Source organism: Typopeltis vanoorti, chromosome 24, assembly GCF_054136105.1.
Source record: "Typopeltis vanoorti isolate ZY-2024b chromosome 24, IOZ_Tvanoo_1.0, whole genome shotgun sequence".
NCBI classification, from domain to species: domain Eukaryota; kingdom Metazoa; phylum Arthropoda; class Arachnida; order Uropygi; family Thelyphonidae; genus Typopeltis; species Typopeltis vanoorti.
The window spans coordinates 14,443,612-14,463,884 of record NC_143572.1 but is presented as its reverse complement, the minus strand read 5'-3'; the positions used below and the strand labels follow the sequence as shown (position 1 = coordinate 14,463,884).

General features: G+C 36.7%; 1 protein-coding gene across 1 annotated transcript in view; it reads right to left on the bottom strand.

Moving 5' to 3' along the window:
- LOC150092936 (uncharacterized) overlaps positions 1–20,273 on the bottom strand; it is a 96,072-nt gene that overhangs the window by 22,944 nt on the left and 52,855 nt on the right. Inside the window, exons 5-8 of the mRNA XM_090413396.1 lie at positions 14,941–15,033; positions 14,763–14,852; positions 6,078–6,125; positions 472–530 (exon numbers count right to left, since the gene is read on the bottom strand). Coding sequence (XP_090269522.1) covers positions 472–530; positions 6,078–6,125; positions 14,763–14,852; positions 14,941–15,033 — 290 coding nt within the window. The remainder of the gene's footprint in view (positions 1–471; positions 531–6,077; positions 6,126–14,762; positions 14,853–14,940; positions 15,034–20,273) is intronic.

Below are 20,273 nucleotides of genomic sequence, written 5' to 3'. Positions count from 1 at the left end.
GTATTACTTCCACCTTAATATCACCACCTCTGGGTCTGGCTCCCACTGATGAGACCTCAATAAAGGTCGAAATCGGTCTGGGTAGTGGCCCTTCCCTTAATGCATAGCATTATGCATGTCTGCAAGGAGATGTGGTTTACATTATGGGAGATACTAAGGAAAGTGATGAGAACTTATACCACCTTTACCATGAGTTGACCCAGTCCTGAAAGTACTTCATGCACAAACTTTGTTTGCTTACACTTGGATAAAGGATAAAACCCACTATATAATCGCTACCTTAATTGTTTGGAGGCTGAAGCAGCATGAAAAAAAAAAAAAGATGTGTGGTTCTTAGGATTTCTGGATTATGTAACTAACCAGGAAACATAACTGAAAATTATGCATCAATATGATATTATATAAGCGAAATGTTCTGTTTAAATTATTTCTGAAGTAATCATAATTTTACTGACTACAAAATAAGCATACCTGTTTTCTAGCCCTTCAACATACTCCTTCTTTCGTTTACGACTATCTTGGGCAGATTGCTGAAAATAGTAACATAATGCGCATGACAAATACTAAGTATATACTTTCAGATATTCATTTCATAAAGGGATTATAAATCTTAGCAAATGATGTGTCGGTTTAAATAATTATTAATAAGTAATTTCAACTTGACAAAGTCTTTAAACAACCTCAGCTTAAGCAATTATAACTCACTATATATATCAGAAAACATACCAACAAGATGGCAAATTTCTTTAGATAATTCAACAGTTTCAAAAGTAGCAAAAATGGGAAATTGTTCAAGCTATAAATGCACCATTAGCAGCTTAACAAATAACTAAAAGCTATAAGACTTGAAACCTTTAACGTATGTTTTTAGAGTAGTCTGAGGAAAAAAAAAAAATTAAGCATTTACAGATGAAGCAAACCCACAGAGACCAGAGAAATGGTTTGTTACAGCAGTAAGTTTGTTCACTATAATGAATTTAGGAAGAAACAAATCCCATCCCCAAACACACACACACACACACACATTCCATTCCTCAGAAACAGAAAGGAGAGTATGCATGCATTCAGTTCTTGGGTACTGACAATGTTAGTAATTAGGGCTTCTCAAACTTATTTTACACTGAGCTTTAGCAGGTCTGTTAAGATCATCACTTAACCCTACCCAAAGCACATTAACTGCCCCTTAATCCCCCCCACCCACTACCACCAATAACTGAAAACTTTCAATTATCGGTAGCTACTGATACCAAAGTATCTTAAACTTTGAATAACTAAAGAACTATATTCTTGTGATGACTTATACTTTCATATTTAGTACTCTACTTCATGTACTCATTTGTTACTACTAAACTATTTGTTTGCAATTTTTGTTGGTGTTTGTTTCACATTTCATATCATACTGCTTTTCATCAAATTGCATAAAAATTCATCATGCAGTCTGAGTTATTGGGATTATTCTCTCTGTTCCTTAATTTATTCCAGTGCATACATATGCCAGTACATGTGACATAAAAAGTGAGAAATTATAATGAAAATTATAAAGGTGGAGACAAGTTTGGGAAACATCTGTAGCATATTTATTCCCTCTATACAAAAGATGCCAGATTAAGCTTTTAAAGAAATCTGTTCAAATCCCATCTCAGACAAGGTGATAAATTCCTTGGACAAGGGAGATGCATTCAGTGGTGTACTTCGATTTTTCAAAAGATTTTGATAGACTACCATAAATAAATTGAAACAGATGGGATTGGACTTCTGCACTGGATCAGTGACTGGCTGTCAGATAGGTATCAGAAAGTTGTATATGAGGTGGGGGGGTAGTATCCCAAAAGAGGAAGGCCACTAGTGATGTACTGCAGGGACCAATTGTTGTTCAATTTGTATGTTAATGATATTCAGATGAGTTTAACTAGTCATATGCAGCTGCTTGCAGATGATACAAAATTGGAGAGAGAGAGAGAGAGCAATGCAGAGTCAAGCAGATGTTATGGTTTGAATAGAATGGACAGAGAAGTGGAACTATCAGTTCAATGTTGCAAAGTGCAAGGTTTTGAGATCTAGTAAGCAACGATGAGATGCAAAGTGTGCACTTGGTGTGGAAACTTTAAAGGAAGTAGAGGAGATGAGAGATCTGGAAGTGGTAGTGGACAAGAACCAGAAATTCAGGGGCCACATTGCAAAAGTTGTGAAGACACTCAGATAATAGCAATGATGCAGAGGACCCTGACATGCAGAAAAAAAAGGAGGTTATGATGCCATTGTATAAGGCCTTGATCAAGTCTCATATGGATTACTGTGATTTCACAGATTTCGTCGCTGGTTTCATGGTGACGAGGATATGTTGGAAAGGGTTCAGAGAAAATTCACAAAGGTGGTCAGTGGTCTTTGGAATGTGGAGTGAGAGGACAGATTGAGAGAATGTAAACTGCAAAGCTGTGGATGTGAGAATGGGGGGTGGAGATATGACTGAGACATAAGCTATCGGGGTTGCTATCAGGTTCACATGGAAGAGATTTTTCATAGAATGGGAGAGAGAGGGGGAAGGTAGAACAAAGGGGACATCGTTGAAAACTGTATAAGGAGGGTGTGAACAGAAGCGTGAGGAGTAGGTTCTTTGCATGGAGAGTGGTTGTGAGTGGAATGCATTGCCTGAGTGTGTTGTGAGTGTAGACACATTGAATCAGTTTCAGGCATGGTTGGATGAGCATTGTGTGCAATAGTGTGCACTTCCTATAATGAGTCTGACTCCATGGAGGTCAAATGTTAATAAAAAAATAAAAATAAAAAAATAAAAAATTGGTTTCACTTATTTCAACTCTTTTTGGACAGTAAGTTCAATTAATACAACAATTTTATCTCCTGTATTTCTGATATTCTGCCATTAGTAGATTTCTTTGTCTATGACCAGTTCTGCCAATGCAATCCCTTATCTGCAAACGAAGACTTTGCAGGAAGAAAGGGGTAGCTCCAATTTTATGAACTTCTGGAAATTACATAAACTATCCCAAAAACATGTTTTTTTGATTGTTACTTGAAACATTTTTCCAGCATATAATATACATATGAATATACACATTGGAGCACTATTATTAAAGATAAAATCCATTTTCCTCAGAGCTAGATGAATTTCCAAAATTTGGAGCTTCCTTGTTTTGTTTTTTTTTTTTCATGAAACTGCATAAAATATGCTAATTAAAATAAGTAATAAAATATTACAAAAATATTTATTACTACATGGGAATATCAGAAAATATCAAACATAGTTTTATGAAAATTACAATGAAATATTTAAGAGAAATCATGAATATTAGTCACAAAGTTGTAGTATGCAAGTACTATAATCATAACTCTGAATTCACTTATGCGACCTGTCTCATTCTTAGACCAATTTATTCAGTGATTTTCAACCTATAACTCAATTTTCAACCAAATATGGAGCTGCCTAGTTTCTGCAACAATGCCATCAAATGCTCCACACGTACTCCTGTCTGGTCACCTTCATATCCCTCTACTCCATATATCTCCTCAGATTCAACTACTCCCATGCATTCCAGGCCATCCTATTCCTATGCTGAACATCTCCACACATGCATTCATTACTGCTTCCAGAATCCATTCTCCATACACTGTCTCCCTGACCTCACCTTTCCCATTTCCCTGTCCAGCTTGCATTCCTGTTATCACATTCTCATCTATCACATTTCTCTCCTCTTTGTTCAAAAGATTTTGGTCTCACCTTATCCACTCTCCTGCTTGTTCACATCACCTCAATCTTCCTCTGATCCTTTGTTCAGATCAACTCATTATCTTCCTTCTAGCAAGTCTCTCCAGCTGATTCACACTAAATCTGCAACCCAACTCTTTTATACAATTCCATTTGTTCCTCAAATGCATTGCATACATCAAACTGCATCCCCTTTCTCTTCAACACAGATCTGCTAGCATACTATTCATGATTTTTGCTCACTATTTCATCATACCTGGGTAACACACCAACTACTCTTATGTTCAACTAATTCATTCATTCCTACCACTAACTCCCTCAGATGCTCACTTCTCAAAATCAAAGCATATATTACTCCTTCCATCCTCCTTTCCAGGAAGAACAGACCTTGTGTACTCTCTCAATTCACCATATCTTTAATAATAATCTCCAAACAGTACTACTCTTGAATCATTCACTACTTTTTCTCTGCTATCTTTCATTTTATTCTTTCACACTCTGTTTATATATGTCTAATCTCTTTTTGCTTACATCTCATCATATGTCTCATCTTAAACATCTCATCCTTCAACTCTTGTGTTCTGGCAGTTATGCTCTTTCATATTGGGCTATCATGTCTGCTTTTGCTCTGGCTCTCCTCTAATCTCACAATCGTTCCTGATTTCAGCCCACCTGTCATGCTCTCTTCTGTTCTTACAGTCTTGTCCATATCCACAATGATATTCTCTGCTCTTGCTCACCCTTCTGGCTGATATCATTCTCAGTCTTGCATCTCTCAGTACATTCTGCCTTTTGTCTAATACTCACTCCTTGGTCTTGACACATTTAATTCCTCAGTTCATTAAAATATCACACTTCCTGCGGACCAACAACCACTCACTTCTCTTGCTTAATCTCTCAATAAAAACAACTTCCACTTTCCCCAAAGCATATATATTGTACCTCACCACATTCAATTTTCATGCCATGCATCTAGTTGTACTTATTCTCACCATCATTTTATCTTCATTTAACTATAAGCTGTATTACACAAATTTCACTACAAAACCTATTAAATGACTTCAATAATTATTATGCATTCAATTTCAATTATCCAAATACAGTAGATTTTCATTAAAATGCACACAGTTTTTCACTAATATTACATAAAATAAAACTTATTTTTTGCTGGAGTAGTTCTAGCCCAATTCTCAAATATATATACACAAAGCTTACCCAAACGTTCAGGAATTTGAGCATAGAAAGAAACAATTACTTACCCTAACTTCTAATTTACACTGTCTCCTTTGAAGTAGTTTCCCTGGGCCTGTATATAGCGATGATAAACATGAAAATGTCACAAGGGGGGGAGAGATCAACTGATTTGGAGAAGGGGGTTGACTTGTGTTTGTGGAAGTCAGGAACTGTTAGTCTAGCTGACTAAAGTCTATATATTACTCAGTGGAAGAATGAGTGATTTGTAGGCAGGCACATTGTCATGTGGAGAATCCAACTGGTTTTCATTCACATTTTTCAGTGCCAAATGCTCTCCCTTAGCCACTTCAAAACTTGCAAAATTTGATTCAGATTCTCTGATCCTCAAAATCTGTCATTTCAGTTGAAGTAAATCAGCAAACCACCAAAACATGACATTACAAAACATGCACATAAAGCCTGTCAAACCTTTGCCAGCTGTTGGCATATCAATTCACAAAGGGTTCTACTGCCTGACCCTTATAGAGTGACAGAAGACTGTACAACAACCAGTTCATACACGTTGTTCAGTGGAAGAATGGGTGATTTGAAGGCAGCCACATTGTCATGTGGAAAATCCAATTGTTTTTCATCCACATGTCAGTGCCAAATGCTCTCCCTTAGCCACTTCAAAACCTGCAAAATTTGATTCAGATTCTCTGATCCTCAAAATCTGCCATTTCAGTTGAAGTAAATCAGCAAACCACCAAAACATGACATTTACAAAAAATGCACATAAAGTCTGTCAAACTTTTGCCAGCTATTGGCATATCAATTCACAAAGGGTACTACTGCTTGATCCTTATAGAGTGACAGAAGACTGTACTACAACCAGATCACACACGCTGTTCAAATTCCTCGAAAACTTTTGGGTAGCACTTCTTGTGTGTGGGTGGGTGGTGTGTCAGACACACACATATATTTTATGGATATGTATATAAACTATTATTTAAAAAAAGCAAAACAGATTAAAATATTATTTTTAAATTCCAGTACTAATATTAGATATTGGTTATCATATTATATGATTAACTTTAACTACAGTTTTGTTTGCAAACAAAACATGGGATAGCTATTTGACATTAATAAATATTATAGAAAACAGAAGTCACCAACATACCTTATTTCTTATTTTTCTTCTAATTCTTTTTAAATCTTTTTCTTCAGCCTGTGATATTAAGATTCTTGATTAAGAATTATTTTCTAAATGGTCAGTTTTTAAAATAAATCAGTTATGCTAACCAAAGAAAATGAAATTGTGTATTTCAACAATGACATGATGCACTGTAGGCTATAGTAACCCTTCAGAAAACAGAGTGCTATAGTATCAAAATAACATACACTGATACAATAACAAATATTTGTTGCTTTGTGGAAGATCACACATCACTAGTGTGATACAAGTTCTGCAATTCACTTGAGCCTACAGTTCATCTCTTTAAAACTTCCTTACACTTTTTATTTCAATATGATATTCAATTTGATCCTGCTCAAAACTCAATGATTGCACTATTTCAGATTTCCTGTATACTCTCCTGAACAAGTAAGAAGATTTCACTATTATGTACAGTCAATGAGACTATATCTTCTCCTCATGTGAAGATGTGCACAACTTTATGCTGGAAATGGTGTTTATAATGACTAGTCCATGTCATGAACAGAAATCCAAATAGGTACTATTATTATCAGCTTTACTCCAAATTTCTCCAAAACACTTCTATATGTCTGGTAATCATTTCTTACTCTTCTGTTTAAATCTCCAACAGGTACCAACTTTTCCTTTGTGTCATCTTCCTTCTTTAATGCCTCAAAAAATTCCTCCACTTCCTCCTTAGAAGAACCTTCTGTGGTACCACAGGCACATAGTTTTGTTGTCCAATTCTCCCCTTCTGATATTTGATCTCATTACGACTTGACACTGCCTACCACTGAAGATTATCTTCACATTTAGTGTTGAATACTATTGCTACTTCTTTTATCTGATCATTATTGTTGCCAGACAACTTTCAAGTAGCATGACAGAAGGAACTCGGGGTAAAGGAGTGTTAGATCTTATTATAGTGTCAAGAGGAAGTTTCAGTTAAAGACATAACTATTCTACCTATGGTTGGTGACAGTGATCATGTGGTACTCACTAGGGAAGCGGCTAAGTTTATGAATGTTTCATTCAGAAAAGGTTACATGCTGAACTACAAAGCAGAAAATTATGACCAACTGAGGAGTATACTGAGTTCAGTGCAATGGTGTCGGGTGCTGGATGGGAAGAGTATCGACATTGCATGGGAAGCATTTAAAAAATATTTAAATGATGCAATATCAGAATGAGTCCTGAGAGTTCAAAGAATAAATAAGGTAGGAATCAAATGGATGTGTAAATCTTATCAATCATAAGAAAAGGACTATGTGGAAGGAATAATGTGTATGTAAGGATGATGTCCATTATGAAAATTATAAGCAGCAGGCCAGAAGAGTCATAACTATTGTACAGAAAGCTAAGTCTGAGTATGAAAAGAAACTGGCTCTGCAAGTAAAAGAAAGAATGAGTATGAAAGAATAACTCTACTGAATGCAGATGGTGTGAGGGTGATGGATGCAAAAAAGGTTGTTCAATTAATGAATACTCATTTTGCTAACAGCTATCAAACTTGGTGTATGCAACATTGGGCTTACTGCTACCTTTTCACTGGATGAAGAAATCCAAGTGCATTAGGAGAAGGTATTAGAGCTGCTGCACAAACTAAATATGAATCTGAATTCTTAATAAGTTCAATAGGGATTGATAGGATATCAGCACAGGTGCTAAAAGAATGTTCGGCTGAAACCAGACTATAGAATTTCAGTCTCCGAACAGAGAAGATTCTGCAGGAGTGGAAACAATGTATGGTAATCCCACTGCACAAGGATGGTGCAAAGACCAATGTATCCAACTATCGACCAATCAGCATCTCAGGAGTGGTGGTGAAGATTTTGGAAAAGGTTAGGGCTTGCATTCAGAAATGGCTTGACAGAGAATCTCTACTTTGCAATGAACAGCATGGGTTTACTAACATAAATAAATGTAAATACAACTCAAAACCCTTAGCAAAATCCAAAAGTACCATAGTGTATTCATTCCCCCCCCCCTTGTCTAGTTCAGTGATAACATTATAGAATGGGAGCATGTTACTAAAACATGACCTAGACAAGGGGGGGGGAATGAATACACTATGGTACTTTTGGATTTTGCTAAGGGTTTTGAAAGAATACAGTGAAAGATTGTCGCATAAATTGGAGAATATGGGTTTAGATTATAAAATATTAGTGTGGATAAGAGGATCGCTGACTGACAGGTATACGGGGTCTGCAAAATTTAAAGTAATCAGTGGTGTGCCACAAGGATAATTCCTTGTCCACTGTTATTCAATCTGTAAATTAATGATACTGGGAAAGAATTGACAGGCTACATACAGCTATTTGCTGATGATGAAAAGATAGGTAAAGCAATCAGGAATGTAGCTGATATGCAGTACTTGCAGAATGATTTGAATAGGATGGAAATTGTGGACATGAGAAAATGGATGCCAGTTCAATGTCGTATTATATTGATGGGATTATGCTATAAGAAGTTGATCAGGCTAGGGATCTCAGAATGTTAGTAGATAGGAAGTTGAAGTTCAGGGCCACATAGCAAAGACTGCAAATACAACTCAAAAGATAGTTGAGGCTTATACGGTGGTTAAACATGATAACTAATATTTAAGGAATTGACAGCGTATACTAGAAATACAGATTAAATAAACTTTAATATATACTTTCCGATATTTCGGCGAACGTCACGTTGCCATCTTCTTGGGAACTTACTACAAAGACACGTGCACACAAGTACTAATAACAGCAAATGAGACTGAAGCTAGGAAGCTAGCGTTTTCCTAAAGTCCTGATGGTGCCCCCTGGCGGGCTATATTGGTAGTTCTTGGCCTTTGGGCTGAAGTTCTTCTGATAAACGTTTCCCAAATTTGGGGCAGTCTCATGCATCCAAATTTGTTGAGGTTTGGCATGTTCCTAAGGGCCAAGGCTGATTCCATGAATAGTCTTTCATACTTGAACTTGCTGCAGTGTATTACTGTGGTTTTCTTCCATCTTATTCTGTGGCGAGTATCCAGAGCGTGGTCTGCAAGCCCAGAGTGGCTGTACTGGTGAAATCGGATGTAATCCTTGTGTTCTGAGATTCTGATATTCATTGATCCACGGAGATCTCTTCGCACGCAAGTCCCGCCATTACGGCAAACTGAAGCTGAAATTATCCAGACAACTTAACCGTCTGGCATTCCTAAAACGCTGCCGGGATAATCAAGTCATCCCAAACTGTGTTAAATTTAAACACCGCTTCATCTCACAGAAAGCTCTCTGTATTTACAACCGTGCTAGCCAGGCATTACTTCGGGAGCAAATTACCGCTACACGTGGTTCCCTAGCCGACATAAACAGAGCTATTTCAACGCTAGAAAATGAGCTTTCACTTATGCTAAATCACGAGCTTTGGTCGGTCCTACATGACGTCTCGTGTACGGCAGCTAACAAAGAATTTGAACGAGTACGAAGCCGACATATCAACAAGTTTGATAAATTAATAAAGAACTCAGCGTCCAAACCTAAACTACAAACCAACACTGTTGTTAACCTTTCATCAGCTACCTTAAAGCCAGAAGCACTACATGCTCTGTCACGTGGTCACAACTTCGCCATTGCTCCTAAGAAATTACCGGCCGAGGAATTAATGATCCAAATTGAACGCGGGATTTGCCAACTTCCAAACCACATCGCCAACGATATTAGATTGGATGTAGCCTGTGTTCTCAATAAAGCAAAACCTCCAAAATCCAACATATCCATTAGTGAATACAAGGCACTACAAGAATTGAAGAGAAACAAAAAAAAATAGTGATTACCAAAGCGGATAAGGGGAACGCCACTGTGGTACTCAATCTTAAAGACTACACAGGTAAGCTCAAGGCTTTATTATTAGATCGTTCCACTTACCTCCCCATTGATTACAATCCCACCAACTCACAAATTAGAAAACTCCATAGGCTCCTTAAGAAGGTCACTTCTTGGCCTGTGGAGATTACCAACAGACTAAAACCCTATAACTCTAGACCCCCCCCGCATATATGGGCTCCCAAAAATACACAAAGAAAATGTGCCATTACGTCCCATAGTGGATGGCATTGATTCCCCCACTTACAAACTAGCCAAGCATTTAGCCAAAGCGCTCTCACACTATACTGGCAATACACACATCACATAAAAAACTCAGCCCACTTCAAAGCCAGTATAGAAAACCTTACACTCCAACATAATGACATAATGGTCAGTTTTGATGTCTCCTCCCTATTCACGAATGTCCCCCTCAAAGAAACCTTAGAGCTAATCCAAGCTAAATTTCCTCCCGATATCTCAGCCCTATTTCAGTTTACAATGAACTCAGGCTATTTCGTTTGGCAGGAAAAATTCTACAAACAGATAGAGGGGACAGCCATGGGTTCACCACTTTCCCCACCCTTGGCCAACTTCTTCATGGAGACGTTTGAAGAGAAAGCCATAAACTCAGCCCCACAAAAGCCTACCATATGGCTTCGCTACGTTGATGATGTTTTCACTATTTGGCCACATGGCCCGGATTCACTCCTCTCCTTCCTAACACATTTGAACAACCAACACCCTAGAATCAAATTCACCCTGGAAAAAGAGGAAAACAATAATCTCCCCTTCCTAGACACACTAGTCACCTGCCAACCTGATGGAACCTTAGTTTTCTCAGTTTATAGAAAACCCACCCATACAGGCAGATACATTCACCAACAATCCCACCACCCCCCCCTCACAACAATATGGAGTTATTAAAACATTATTCAACAGGGCAAAAATAATCTGTTCTAATGATCAAGCCCTAACCACTGAACTAAATCACATCCGTGACACTTTCTCAGCTAACAGCTACCCCCTCCAAAAAATACTTAACCCAGTTATCCACAACCCACCACCCCCTCCCCTTCACAAAAAAGATTACTCTAAATCCATCACCATTCCCTACATCCGAGGCACCTCGGAAAAAATCAATAAAATCTTAAAAAAACATGACTTGACCACTTGTTACAGACCACATAGAAAACTGGCATCCCTTATCCGCTCCACCAAAGACCAACCACTTCCCCTAGACCTACCTGGTGTATACCAGGTCCCTTGCAGCTGTAAACTGTCCTACTCTGGCCAAACAGGCAGGACAGCAAATATCAGAATCTCAGAACACAAGGATTATATCTGATTTCACCAGTACAGCTACTCTGGGCTTGCAGACCACGCTCTGGATACTCGCCACAGAATAAGATGGAAGAAAGCCACAGTAATACACCGCAGCAAGTTCAAGTATGAAAGACTATTCATGGAATCAGCCTCGGCCCTTAGGAACATGCCAAACCTCAACAAATTTGGATGCATGAGACTGCCCCAAATTTGGGAAACTTTTATCAGAAGAACTTCAGCCCAAAGGCCAAGAACTACCAATATAGCCCGCCAGGGGGCACCATCAGGACTTTAGGAAAACGCTAGCTTCCTAGCTTCAGTCTCATTTGCTGTTATTAGTACTTGTGTGCACGTGTCTTTGTAGTAAGTTCCCAAGAAGATGGCAACGTGACGTTCGCCGAAATATCGGAAAGTATATATTAAAGTTTATTTAATCTATATTTCTAGTATACGCTGTCAATTCCTTAAATATTAGTTATCAAACTCAAAAGATAATTGCAATGATGAAATGAACTTTGACATGTAAAGATAAGGATGTCACATTCTGCCTGTGTACAAGGCCTTGATAAGACCTCACTTGGACTATAGCGCACTGGCCTCGTTTCCGTTGTGATTCTGATACATGAAGAGAATGCAAAGGAGAGTGTTAAAGATGATATCAGGATTGTGGAATACTGATTATGAAGACAGATTGTGAATTTATATACTTCAGACACTAACAAAAAGGAGAAAGAGGGATGATATGATGGAGACTTACGAACTTCTGCAAGGGTTATACAGGATTTCAGTTGATGGAATTTTTTTATTTTGTGGAGGGTGGGGACAGAACAAGAGAGAATCCTTGGAAGCTGAGAATGAATGTCACTAAGGGGTGAGTTCTTGATTTTTTTCTCAGAGTGGTGCATGATTGGAATGGATTGCCATGGAATGCTATGTGCAAGCAGTGTGAATGAATTCAAGAACAAGTACGATAGCTGGTGCATGTAGTATATGGGTCCCTCGATGAGTCCCTGACTCCCCATATCTCTCTCTCTTAGTAATAATAATTATTATTATTGCCTGAATATAACATTTTTATAGTTATTTAGAAGAATCTCACCTGTGTTTTCTTTCTTTCAGTAACACCTACTACATTAATTCAGTATTCTTCAATTCTTCTACTAGTTCCACTTCTTCATTAACACTTCTTATGTTGACAGCGCGAATTTTGAATTCTGCTCATGCTGAGTGGAAGTTTGTTCTAACAGCTCACTTATTCACTTTTTGTCCTGTTTTCCTGACAAAATCAGTGAAGGAGAGGGATTGTTTAATCAAGCGATACCCTAGCCAGCATGAAGTTCCATCATGTTTTAACCATGATTTTATTTTGGTTTAAGCCAAAAAGATTACAATTTGGTTGGCAAATCCCAAACTGCCAACCCATTGTTAGATTGTGAATGGGAAACTTTATTTACAAAAGAGTCACCCATACAGGATCTAACAGAATATGCTTAACTGAATAAACATTCTTGCCCCTTTTAGCAATTAAACTTAAATTCACTAAGGAAATAATATCATATTAACATAGAAAGAATAAGATAAGAGAAGTATTAAATCTGAGATCTTATGCAATCTAAAACGACGTAATAGAAATAATGTAATTTGAATATATGAGAAACCTTAACCATTAGAATTAAAACTGTGCATGTAAGAAGGTTAACACACTGCCAACGAAAGGTCAAAGGTTGCAGAAATACCACAGTTATGATGCAACGACCGTAGCTGAAGAGTTCGTGGAAGACGTTCGGGGTCACGCGTTCCCGAAATTATAAGACCCCCATAAGGTGACAGAATGACGTCACCCAGTCAGAACGAATAAGGGGGTTCCCGTGTGTGAGTTTCGAAGTCGAAAAAAAGAGGGCGCTGAGAAATGAAATAAATACGGCAGCACAGGTCAGAATCTCCCCCGTTTATTTCTCTGTTCCGGTTTTCTCATTGTGCTGAGATGGCGATGTCAAGTCTCTACGTTCCCGTAGCTGACTAGCATAAATCCCGGCAAGGTGATGCACCTGACAGATCCAAACCAAGGGCCATCGGCGAGAGCAAGCCAATGTTAGATAAGAAAGATGAGCGCCAGATTTGTATCATGCATGTGATTCCCACATGGCGTGTTGTAACAATAGTGAAATTCCACTAGAAAGCGACAGACAAAAAGATCTCGATGCAGGCCGTGCAGAGTAGATAAGTACTGTGAAATTCTTACTGCATTGTTTAAATATTTGTGAATGGAAGAAATTTAGATCCTTTCTGAAGGGAAGTGAACTCTGATAACTTATAATAGTCAGGAACACTCGTAAATCTCATTGGACTGTTTGTCTGAGAATCCTAGTATCGTGTGATTGCAGCAATTATTGTAATGGAACTGATATTAGAACTTATATGATCTAAGAACCTGAATAATGTTTTGTGCCAAATACGCACCAGATAATATGTGATTGATGTAGCATTAGCTTAAATGATTTCTTTAATGTAACAACGACTTGTATATTTAAAGCGAGAGAGTTGTGCATGAAATTCTAAACAATTCTTTATCTTAGTATTGACATTAACATTGTGTTTTTCTTTGTAACCTTAAGTTGTTAAATAATTATATTTCTAATTTATACTTAGGTGTGTTCTGACCATGTTAACTGACTTCACCACTCATAAAATATTGAACCTATGCATGCAGGGAATATCCAAAGAAAGTTAAGAGTAAAGGGTTATGACTGCAAAGCTAAGGTATGCACAGCTCCCTGATCTAATTTAATATGATTGGTGACACTTGATCTCTGTGAACTTTCCTTAGGATAAGATATTTCTATCCTTAGACTTAGGCTGGTGCAGCAATTAATCAAACAAATTTTGCCTGAGTTAAAAGGGGGATGTCTCACAGGAATCAAGTTAGTAGATAACTTTAAAGGCCCTATAGAGTAAATAAAATAGATAAATTACGGAAGGTAATGACTTAACACCATCCTTGTTCATTTATATCCAGTTTACTAATTGCATCCTAGTTCTTTCTTGTCATTACAGAGGAGTACTGCATCGTCAGCATATCTCAAATTATTGATCAATCTACCACCTATCCTAATTCCTGTCTTGAGCTCATCCAATGCTACATGCATGATATCCTCAGCATAGATACTAAACAAGTGAGGAGAAAGTAGACATCCTTGCCTTACTCCCTTTCCAAATTGAAGCCAATCAGTTAATCCAACACCTGTTCTTACCATGGCTTCTTGCTCGCTGTGCAGGTTAGCTATCAGCCTGATAATGGCAAGAAAAAAAGAAAAAAAAAAGAAGGGGAGCATCCAGTCTACGGATAATATAACAGATGTATATTATCCATAGTGGCGGACCAGTATCAGGTTCACCACTCCTATACTCACTAAAGTGAGCCCTTGAGGTCAGATTTCATGCAATTTGCAAAAAATTAATATATTTTTATTTAAAATAGATTTAACTACATACGAATAAATTAATAAGATATAGAAATATTTACCTTTGTTAATGGAAGATGAGTAGGAATAACTATACCTTCTTTTTTTAGCAGTTTTTTTTCTTCTTCGGCCAATTTTAATAATTCTGGACCCTTAAAATTTAAAAATGGAAAAGAAATGAGCAAATTTATAGCTTAGAAACTTGAAAACAGAAAAATATTAACAGAGGATATTTTTTACCTGTGTTATGACTGAATTTAATCTACAATCAAGGATGCTTTCAGGAGAAGATGGCATATCAACATTTGTAGAAGGTGAGGATACAGGAATTTCCTAGATAGAAGGAAAAACAGAATTATTATGAGAAGAACAATTAGAGATTCAAAGTAAAACAAACTTCAAAATTTTTTTTTTTAAACTTTGTTTTTTTTTCTTTTTTTTTAATTGGACAATTTGAGCATCATGGCTATTTTGGATTAGCATAGATTATAAAAAATGTCTACCATACTAAAATTAAGGACTCAGATCAGACATGGAAAATATAATGAAAGATAAATTTAAATTAAGAAAACTCGAAGAATAGATCCAAGAACTGAAGGCCAGGTTAAAATTTAAACATTCCATTAAACAGCCCTCAGGGTCTTCAAGAAACACAACAAATTCCTTTCCTATTTCTAATCATTGCCCACACATGGACTTCTCATGTGTTGGACTGATTTTTGTGTGTGCAAGCATGTACACACACACAAACCTGGATTTATAACATAGATCCAGGCATAATATAATCGAACTTTTTTGTATGCAAATCCTATTTGAAAAAGGCTGCAAACCTAGTTTTGTTAAGTAACATGGGTAAGCTAAGAATTAAATAATTCCACCTATGATGTTCTTGTTGAAATGTGTATAATAAATGTCTATAATGAAACAGTTATTGTAGATGAAATACTGGATTAAAATGAATTTATTTTACCTGTTGTGTTAATCAAGACATTTATTCTTTCCTTCATGCTTACACAGTGATCAGAATACATCATGAAAGTTAAAAACAACTACTGTGTTAGAGTAAAACTTTAGTTAATATAAACCAAAATAAACACTCGATGTTTCGACCTTCACATTAAGGTCATCATAAATAAATATAAGTATAAATAAATTTAAAAAATTACTTATATAAATATACATATAAGTTACAACCAACTGGTATGGATAGTGGCCAATAAAAGCTGAAAAATTGCTTCGAGTCCTAAAGTCAGGGTTTGCTGGAAACTAAGTGAACGAATGTGTGTACCATCCAAATTCTTGGGATTTTTATGCTACCATTATTGTTAAGATTAGGGTGGTTAATCAAAAGTTCCCAGTATTTTTGCTATAGCCAAAAAAATTTTCATAAAAGTATTTTTGCTATAGCTAAATGGCTATAGCAAAAATACTATTAATAAAGTTCTTCATAAAACTTCAAAAAATAATATAGATTACAGTAAAACCATACTATCCCATACATTAAAGGGTAATCAGAAAAGATTAATAGAATCCAACACCAGTCACCTTTAAAAAAAAAAAAAAATAAAAATAAAAAAAAAATAAAAAAAAAAAAATTCAACTCCTCTAAGGATCCACTTCCCCCCCCCGCCACCCCCAATTGGCATATCCTGGAATTTATTGCATCTGTTGCACCTTACTTACTTATATTGGGGAAACTAGACATACAATCCCTACCCATAAAAAAAAAAAGAGTACAAATGACACATTAAATTTAACAATTTTGATAAAGCAGACCTCTCAGATCATGCTCTTAGCACCCTATGCCAAACTGATTGGAAAAGTACTTGCTCATTACATCATACAAAAACCTGGTATGAACAGAAATTTAAAGAAGCCTGTGAAATTTTGATTAACCACCCTAATCTTAACAATAACGGTGGCAAAAAATCCCAAGAATTTGGATGGCACACATTTAGCCCACTTAGTTTCAAGCAAACCCTGACTTTAAGACTAAGCAATTTTTCAGCTTTTATTGGCCACTATCCATACCAGTTGGTTTTAACTGATATGTATACTTATATAAGAAATGTTTTTATTTTTATTTATTAATTTTTTTCCTTTTTGTAAACATGTTGCTCTCCAGCTTAATTTAATTTTGTAACCTAATAGATAATAATAGGACTTCAGCTTTGATGTAATAAGGTTTTTGTTTTTTTTCTTTCACCAGAGGTCAGGCCAATAATTGTAACGGTTGGTCAGTAACTTTATATGCCTGTAGATTGCAATGCAGCTTGTTTATTTGGATATATGTGTATATTTCAGATGATGACCCCTTAATGTGAAGGTCGAAACATCGAGTGTTTATTTTGGTTTATATTAAACACAAGTTTTACTCTAACATGGTAGTTGTTTCCATAATTTCCATTTATTAATTAAGCCAAAAGAGTCATTTTGTCTCTTTACAAGGCCCTGATATAACTGACAGACTACTATGCACAGTTCTGGTTTCCAAAGCAATGTTGATACAGTGGAGAATATGCAAAGGAGTGTTAAAGATAATATCATGAATACGGGACATTCTTGATATCAACAGACTGAGGTGGAGTACAGAATGTTAGCAAACATGAAAAAGAGGGGTGACATGATATATCCCTACAAATTTCTGAAAGGATTATACAGAATACCATATATTTTATGGAGGGATGGGAAGAAGACAAGAGAGCATCCACAGAGAATTAATGTACTACCCTAATCCACCCCCATGATACTAACATGCCTATAGTTTGTCCTTTCCAGATGGAATGAGACTAAATCCCAAATAGGTTAGCAAAGCACATAAGCAAGAATATGTATGCAAAGACATGAGAGCCAGACCATTGGACCTGGCTCTCATGTCTTTCCATTCTATTATGATTTTAGGATGCAATACTTAAGAAAATCCTATGAAATGTAACCATAATGACTTAAGTTCAGTTTGATTCTCTACATTAGGGTTTCCCAAACTGTTCCGCAGAAAGTGAATAAGTGTTCCGTGAAAAATTATCAAAATTAATATTAGTCTGCAATAGTTGTAAATGCTGCGAAAGTTCAAACATGTTTGAAAATCAGGCACTCCTCATTTTGCATGAGGACTGTGCTATTAAGGCCAGTGCATGCTGGCCTTGACTCAGCCACCCATGGTTGTCGACACCTCCGAGTGCGAGTGAAGTATGGAGGTATCTATTCTAGTAAACATGCGGTCACAAGCAAAGTCAATACGATGTGATGCGGCCTAGCGCACCTATAGTGTGCGCCGTTGCATTTTTGCGATGCGATACAGCCTGCTTCAGCAATAGTATGGGCTTAGCTTTACATTGAATATGAGACCGATGATACTTGACTCTAACCAAGGTATTCCATTAAAATTTCAGGATTTGTGAAGTGTTCAGTCGTAGAAAAAATTTGGAAAACGCTGATCACATGATCAAAGACACGATTGATCGAAGATACTGAGCTTGGTTTTCATGCTACATATAACAAAGAATTGAATAGTGAATCATTATGATTTAAAATATAACTCAATTATCATGTTTCTACCTGAGTGGCTTTATTATTGACTTTCCTTGGCAAAATATCTGGATTTAAATCTCCATAGGTCTCTATAAAGCAGGCCAAACTTAGCAAAAAAAACTACCTGTCCCAGTGAAATTTATAACAATTTTTCTAAACCAGACCATTGGACCTAATACATATAGAAAAGTTTGTGTTGACAGCTGCTCATCTTTGATTTCTGCAGTTTAATTCACAACAAAAAGAAAACCAGATATTTAATTATTTAGCACATATTTCACTAGTTTTATAACTAGCACCTTCAGAGCAAAAACAATTTGTCACAGTATGCAAATAGCAACAAATAGTTACTAGTGGGAACATTTAAAATTGTAAGAGCCAACATAGAGAACTAAAGTCCTAGCCTGACATCTATTCGCATTATTGCTTCATAGAATAAATACCCCCAAGATGTGAAAAAATGAATTTGCTGAACTTAGAAATATTCACTGCTTTTCTATCCACCATCATCATAGTACAAATAACTGTGACAAGCACAGGCACTGCACTAAGACATTACAAACAATTCAATTTGTAACTGACACACAGAACTAATGTCCAACAAGGTACCCTCTATGGGCCAGTAAAAAGTAAAGTTAATTTGAAAAAGTCAGGGTAAAAATGACTCTCTCTCAGATCTTTGGCAAACTAATATAACCATTATTTTTATGGCTAATATAGTCTACTTTTGTTTACGAGTGTCCCTTTTTTTACAATGTCATTGACTCTTTACTGAAATCTTAGGTCATTACTGATGTGTTATAAAACTAATATACGAAGAATAATATAGGAGGAAAATTCAGACATACCTTTTTTTTTGGATGTTGTTGTTGTTGTTGTTGGCTGTCTCCTTATCCTGGCGATATGCATACATCTGCTGTTCAGCTGTTAAAGGAAGGGGGGTTTGGGAAAGTGGGGGGATAAAGTAATGTGAGGGGGAATTATTTGAAATAATTCCCCCAGATTACTTTACCCCCCCCCACTTTCCCAAACCCCCTTCCTTTAACAGCTGAACAGCAGATGTATGCATATCGCCAGGATAAGGAGACAGCCAACAACAACATCCAAAAAAGGTATATCCGAATTTTCCTCCTATATTATTCTTCATATATATTAGTTTTATAGCATATCAGTAATGCCCTAAGATTTGAATAAAGAGCAAATGACATTGTAAAAAAGGGACACTCGTAAACGAAAGTAGGCTATATTAGCCATAAAAATAATAGTTTACCTTAGAGGAGTAACATGGGAATTTTCCCAGAAATAATACCTATCCAGAAGGGTGACGAGTGTGGTAAGAAAAGCAAAAAAGGATTATGAAAGAACATTGGCCATGCAGGCTAAAGAGAATCCTAAACAGTTTTTTAGATATGTAGCAAGTAAAAGGAAAAATGTACATGGCAGATTGATTTTAAAGAATGCCGATGGTAGGGAGGTAACTGAACCAGTTGAGATAGTTGAGTTAATGAGTGAGCACTTTGCAAAAGTATATCATCCAGGTGGTGACATTGCAGAAACGAATAAACCAGTAGATTACACGGGAATTGTGGTTAATGAAGTGGAGGTGAGTAGTCTATTGCATAACCTCAATGTCAATACATCTGTGGGATTGGATGGTATACCAGCTCGTGTTGTACGAGAAGCAGCTAAAGAATTGTCAGTACCCTTGACCATTTTGTTTAATTTGAGTCTCGGGTCTGGGTTAGTCCCGAGCCGGTGGAAAGAGAGGAAAATAGTTCCACTGCATAAAGGTGGTTCCAAGACTGCTGTTGTAAATTACCGACTGATTAGCATATCAGGAATCATTGTCAAGGTCTTAGAGAAATTAGTCAAGAAAAGAATACAGGATTGGATAGATGAAAATGGGATATTGTATGGGGGACAACATGGTTTTGTGAAGGGTAGATCATGCCTCAGTAACTTGCTCACGTTTTATAACACAGTGACGGCTGAACTGGATAGGGGTAATGGGTTTACAGTGATACTACTGGACCTTGCCAAGG